Raw genomic sequence first — 6,549 nt, 5'->3', positions numbered from 1 at the left:
CCCTGGTGCCTGTTTCTACTATTACGTCATCTCTTTCCTTAACTACATTTAGGTGATGTTCCCTGAGTGCATTAGTTTCCAGCAGACTCCTAAGACCTGCAGTTATAGCAGTGACACAGCTAGCTGTTGGCTATTTGGGATGAGGAAGAGCTCCCATCTTATGTTACCAGATTGTTAATAGTTGAGACTGAGAGACTGTGCTGACATTCCACAGCATGTCTTCGTTTTCACAGGTTCCCTTTGGAGTATGTGTGCAGTCCTGGGTATTGAACTGAGGTATTCATGCACTGCTCACAACTCTAAAGGGCGTTTCTTTGCTGTCTCCACTTACAGGCTGGAGGCAGAACCTACGTTGTAATTTAGATCTGTATTCTCTCTTTCCTGTCTGTCTCTCGGGTGTTTTTATTATTATTATCGCTTGCTTGCTTATCTATTTATGATCTATCTCTGTCTGTCTGTCTGTCTGTCTATCTATCTACCTATCTACCTATCTATCTATCTATCTATCTATCTATCTATCTATCTATCTATCTATTTATTTTGAGACAGGGTTTCTCTATGTAACAGCCCTGGCTGTCCTGGAACTTGCTTTGTAGACCAGCCTGGCCTTGAACTCACAGAGATCCACCTGCCTGTGCCTTCTGAGTGTGAGTGCTGGGATTAACGGTGCACATCCCCACTGCCTAACATTAATTATTTTCATCATGTTAAGATTCAGCAGCAGCATCTACTTGCTGTTCTGCTTTGAAATACTTCCCGATGTCTTTCTCTTTAAAAACAGGAAAGAACCGGAGGCTGAAGCAGGCCAAAGAAGAAGCCCAGGCTGAGATTGAACAATATCGTCTGCAGAGGGAGAAGGAGTTCAAGGCCAAGGAAGCTGCGGTGGGCCTCTGTTTCTTTTCATTATTGCCTTACTTTCTTGTGTAGATCTGAAAATACTCTGCATAGCCTAGAGACGAATGCAGTTTTGAGGGGGTTGGTTTCTCTGGTTTTGATGGTACCGGAGATTGGGATTGCATCCTTGGCCTTAGCCTGCTGTAACGTTCTCTGCTACCAGGACCCTACCCCCTATCCACACCCCTGTTTATTATGTGGTTTGTTTGATACTCAGCTTGTCTCTTGAGATGGTTACTTTTATTTACTGTATCAGAGTCTAGCCTTCATTTATTTTGTTGTCTAGCAAACAAAATTTTATCTTTTAGGGAAAGACAGAAACTGGTAGGCTCTGACCCTGCCTTCATAGAGTTTAGCTTACATTAAGTCCTACAAACCTACAGCTCTGAAGACTGCTGTGACATCTAAATGTGAACAAAATGGAACCTGCATCTCAGTAAAGAGCAGAGTTTATCATTGTGGTAGGCAGCGGTGATGCATAAGATGATGCACTGAGAGATCTTGGGGGGAACAAAGGATGCAGATGAATTTGTAGAAGGGGGAGGGGAATGGAGCTGGTGGTGTTCCATACAGTTAACAGTGATTAGCAGTTCATTGACTTAGTTAAAAACCCAGGTGAAAGATTGAGTTTACCCTCATCCAGGTGTGGGGGTGACTGCTCTGAGCTCTTCTCATTCCCGTCTTCATTTCTGTGCTTCATTCTCAAGCCCTGCGTGGTGCTCTCCAATGGTTTTAGGCCTATACTTATCCAGGCCAAGGTCCAGTTATCATGGGCACCTGTACCTGCTTCTTAACATTAAGTAACACAGGCTTCCATTTTCTTTGCACTTGGCAGTCACAAAGAGCATTAAGTGTACACTGTTCTTCTTGGCAGATTGGTACTATAAATTGTTACACCGCACACTAAATTCCCTGTCAGAGCAGCCATCTTGTGTCCACATGCACCACAGTTGCTTGTGGGATACTGTCAGTGAGGTTATAAAACACTGAGCATTGAGCCTAGGCAGTTTGGATGCTCAACTTACTAAACCTGGATGGAGGTGGGCGGTCCTTGGACTTCCCACAGGTCAGGGAACCCTGATTGCTCTTTGAGCTGACGAGGGAGAGGGACTTGATGGGGGAGGGGGAGGGAAATGGGAGGCGGTGGCAGGGAGGAGGCAGAAATCCTTAATAAATAAATAAATTAAAAAAAAAGTTGTAAAAAAAAAAACAAAAAAAAAACCACTGAGCATTTCTAGTGTAATCAGTTTCAGTTGTTGAGGTTCGTGTGTGCACTGAATTGTGTGAATTCCTTCCTCTGTACGTACTCTGGCTTTCTTCTTGTGCTCTCACCTCACAAGTGTGCACACTGTGGGTGGTGCCGTAGTTGTCGACTCTTTAGGTTGGTTCCAGTCTTTACTAAGGCTGTGTACTAGACCTTGGAACACTGCTGTGGGTAGTAGTGAGCTCTGCTGGAGGGCCTGGTTTGTCACCTAGCTTTGCTTACGGGTTATTTTGCCTGCCATTGAAATATTGCCTTCTTGTTAAGGAACTGGGGCTTTCCCGTAAGCCAGGAGGTTGCTTGTTAAGTGGCTCAAGCACAGAATCTTCCTGATGTCCCCTTGTATCCCATCTCCTCCACTGCAGGCACTGGGGTCCCACGGCAGTTGTAGCAGTGAGGTGGAGAAGGAGACCCAGGAGAAGATGACCGTCCTCCAGAAGTACTTCCAGCAAAACCGGGATGAAGTCCTTGATAACCTCTTGGCCTTTGTGTGTGACATCCGGCCAGAAATCCATGAAAATTACCGCATAAACGGATAAGCGGTGGAGACTCCTGCTCTGTGGTTGGCATGGGAGATGTTCTCACAGAACAGGAACATCTCCCCAGAGCTGAGTTCTGTTCTGGAAGGCATTAAATTATTTCTCTATGCTGTTGTAGCTCCCTTCACTTTTTGAGAGTATCAAATCTAGCTTTTTGTACCACTTAGTAAGTACCTGAAGTTTCATCTTTTTATGTGTGTCTTTAAGGGATATGTTTCCTGTGTGTTAATGCAAGCAGCAGGTATAACTGTTGATTTATCTTTTATTAGTCTAGTAGAAAAAAAAATCAATTCTTTGAAGAAAGAAAGGGAGTAAATTGTTCCCTTCTACTTTCTTAAAGGTCAGGGGCGTTCTCTATGAAAAAGTAGTAAATAGCATTTGTAACTCCTGGGAAGCAGCAGCCAGCCTTACAGCAGTCCATTCTGGCTGATTTAGGACAATGAATAGCTTCTTCAGGTTGCTGTTAGTGTAGCTTAACCCAAATTACTAGATGCTAGGACTCAAGAATGTCTTACATGTTATTTGGTTTGCTTATAATCATTTAAAAGTAAAACTGTCTTGCCTTTCATCCCTCTGGCTCCTCTTTTTGATAATGCAAAGTGCATCTTGACTGGATGTTGAATAGAATTTCATTTAGGCTCAACATGTGTTGGATTTGTATACCTTACTAATAAATACTTGTGTTCATTTTATTCAGAAGGAAATTGCTTGTGCTTTGATCCTCTGTTTTAAAAAGCAGCAAGCAACTGAAGAGCTTGTAGTTTGCCTTTTGTCTAGAGCAGTGGTTGAGAACCACCTTTGGGTGTCACGGCCCTTTCACAGTGTTGCCTGTCAGATATCCTGCATATCAGATACCTACATTAAGATTTGTAACAGTAGCATGATTATAGTTACGAAGTAGCAATGAAAATAATTTCATGGCTGGGGTCACCACAACAGAGGAACGGTAGGTGTTAAAGGGCCGCAGCATCAGGACGGGTGAGAGCCAGTGCTCTAGAGGGCCTTGTGTTAGCCAGCCTTGGTGAGCAGAGTGGGTGTGGCTAACTTGACTCGCCTGGTGGCCCTCTTGAGGCTAACAGTCTTTCCTTGGTTGCAGAGTAATTTGTGGTGGGTAAAACAGTCAAAAGAGGAAGGGGCTTCCTCTTCATGCAGCAGTCTGAGCTAGTAAGCACATAGTTTTCTGTGCCTCTGGGTTTGCTCATAGGCCACTTCTGGTCTCTGGTCACTATTCTGGGTGTGTGTGTGTGTGTGTGTGTGTGTGTGTGTGTGTGTGTGTGTGTGTGTGTTTTAACTAGTTGAAGGCCCCGGGTTTACTGCCTCAGTTTTCCTGAGGCTTGTCTGGAGCTCTTGGTGCTTTTCTGTTGTCTGGCTCAGCTGTGCAGATGGAGAGAGTGGGCTGCTTGATTGAGGTGTCAGTCTCTCCTACTTGCACCACTTTCTTAGCTTGCAGCTTCACAGGGCATGATTTGCTTCTCTGTCTTTGCCCAAGGGTTGGTTCTTGGTCTTCTGCATTTCTTTAGTGAGACCATTACCGTTTCCGAACTTTACCACCCACATTGTTTTCTCCATCCCATCTCTTTGTTAACATATTGCTTGTTTGGACTTTTATTCTATCTGTGCAGTCACGATTTCTCTCCTTTTTAATTTGTTCCAGTGCACCATTTTAAGACTTCAGTCTCCATCTGCTAAGTGTAAAGGTTTCTAACTTCTACCTGTTGCCACCTTTGCTTCTCTGATACTGGAGGAACATCAACAACATTGGTCCTCACTGGTTTAGACCTGTGTGCTGTGGTACTGGGGAACACTGGATAAGTACTTGTAATACTGAGCTACATTCTCAGCCTTGGTATTTTTTTTTTCTCTCAGATAGCATCTCACTATGCATCCTTGGATGGCCTAGAACTTGTTATGTAGACTCTTGCCTCTGCCTTCCCAGTGCTCGGATTACTTCCCAGTGCTGATTACTCTAAACTCAGCCTTTACACTCTTAACCTTGCTGCCCAGTATGTTTATCCTGTATTACTAAAATTGCACTACAAGCCAAGCAGCTCAGGGTTGATGGCACAGAATCCAACAGAATGTAACATTTCAAAAGAGGAGTGGAGTCAGTGCTCAGGCAAGAGGCACAGGTGAACATGAGCAGGCGAGGGTTTGGTGATTTCGGGGGTGGGGGTGGGGAGCCACCTAAGTGCTTTGAAGAACGGCTGTGGAGAGAGATGATACAGTTGATAAGCATGGTTTGGGATGTTTCAGTGCTCGTGAGGAAAGGAGTAGAGCAAGGTGACAGATGGTCTTTTAGGAGTAGTGGTATTCCTGAGGTTTCTAGAGGTTCTGATGTCAAGGAAGTGGGATTTCCTCTAGTCCTCAATCCGGATTGATGTTCCCAGGCATTTGGAGGTGCTTGGTTTCTCCCAGGCAGGTTGAATCAAGGGTGAGGCCAGAAGTGAGCTTGCTCGAAAGCTCCAGCTTTAGGAAAGTAAAAGGGAAAGGGCTTGTGCTGCAGTGCACTGTAGGAACGAACACCTGAAAGGCTCTCAGTCCTACAGACCTGTTGGTGTGTGGGCTCTGGTGCAGAGTGAACCTGAGATTCACACAGCGTTGTGTGGGATTTGTCCCCATTTGAGCATAAAAATAATGAAATATGGGTGTGTATGTATAGACACAGAATGTGTATGTAAATCTGGAAAAAGAAACACTGACTTTTGAAGAGACACCTGGTTTGGCTTCAACGGGAGGAGTTTTCCTTGGGTTGGTGTAACATTTTATTTTATATTAGAGGGGTGTTTAGCCATGTCCTGGTCTCCACGCACTAGATGATCTAATTCTCCCTCAATAGTGATAAGCAAAAATGTGTCTGGACATTGCCATAACTCCTGGGTGCCAGAATTATCCCCAGCTCAGAACTGTTGTTCTACAGTAACAAGAAAAGAATTATTAAAAATACATCAAAGCACTACATATGGTGCCTGGACCATTCTAGGTGCTCAGCAAATGTTTCCTGTTTCTGAAATACAACAAAGACCTACTTCTTAAAAGTTTGATACAAGCTGAGTTTCTTGGGGGCAGCTGTTGGACATGTGGTGAGTGGGTGTTGAGGCCGTTCTACTGTGTGACTTCACCTCAGCGCAGCCTGCACCATTGCAGAGGTGGAAGAGAGGGACACAAGAGCCAGTTCTTAGCTTCAGGCCTTAGATAACACCTGTACCTGTTTCTCAGTGACCCAGCATATCTGCAGGGGACTGAGGAATGAGGGAGCTATGGACAGTGAGATGTGTCTGGTACAGTTGATTGTAGACAGAGACTGCTTGTTTGTTTCCCAACTGCCCAGACCTGAAATATCACACACAAACTGTATTAACTACAGTACTGTTTTCCCAATGACTCTGGCTTATTTCTAGCTAGCTCTTATGTCTTGAATGAATACATTTCTGTTATTTTATATTTAACCGTGAGGTTTGTGGTTTACTGGTAAGGTTCTGGCTTGCAGCTGGCAGTTGTCTCCTTCAACAGGTACATGGCATCTCCGTGACTCCACTCTGTCTACCAGCCTGGCTATATTCTGCCCTGCCATAGGCCCAAAGCAGCTTCTTTATTAACCAGTGGTATTCACAGCATACCGAGAGGAAGGAATCCCACATCAGTCGATGATGACAGGTTTCTCCATGTTAGCCTATGCATTAAGAATGTTTGCTTATATATTAACCAATACTTTAAAGTTTTTAAAAAAGTATTTAAAAAACATGTTCACCACATTTGGTGCTGGGTACCCACAAAGCCTAGAAGAGGGAGTCAGTCTCTGGACTGGAGCTGTCGGCAGTTTTAAGCTGCCATTTAGGTGCTGGGAATGGAGCCTTG

The 6,549-nt window shown here is 44.4% G+C and overlaps 1 protein-coding gene across 1 annotated transcript in view; it reads left to right on the top strand.

Annotated features, from left to right (window-relative positions):
* The window catches only part of Atp6v1g1 (ATPase H+ transporting V1 subunit G1), a 7,085-nt gene extending 3,687 nt beyond the window's left edge, over positions 1-3,398 (top strand). The window contains exons 2-3 of the mRNA XM_005352603.3: positions 782-882; positions 2,521-3,398. Of these exons, the coding sequence (XP_005352660.1) occupies positions 782-882; positions 2,521-2,694 (275 nt within the window). The 3' untranslated portion in view covers positions 2,695-3,398. The remainder of the gene's footprint in view (positions 1-781; positions 883-2,520) is intronic.
* Positions 3,399-6,549: the final 3,151 nt, after the last annotated feature.

This window comes from Microtus ochrogaster, chromosome 10, assembly GCF_000317375.1.
Source record: "Microtus ochrogaster isolate Prairie Vole_2 chromosome 10, MicOch1.0, whole genome shotgun sequence".
NCBI classification, from domain to species: Eukaryota; Metazoa; Chordata; class Mammalia; order Rodentia; family Cricetidae; genus Microtus; species Microtus ochrogaster.
The sequence above is the reverse complement of the archived record's forward strand: the minus strand, read 5'-3'. Positions and strand labels throughout refer to the sequence as shown.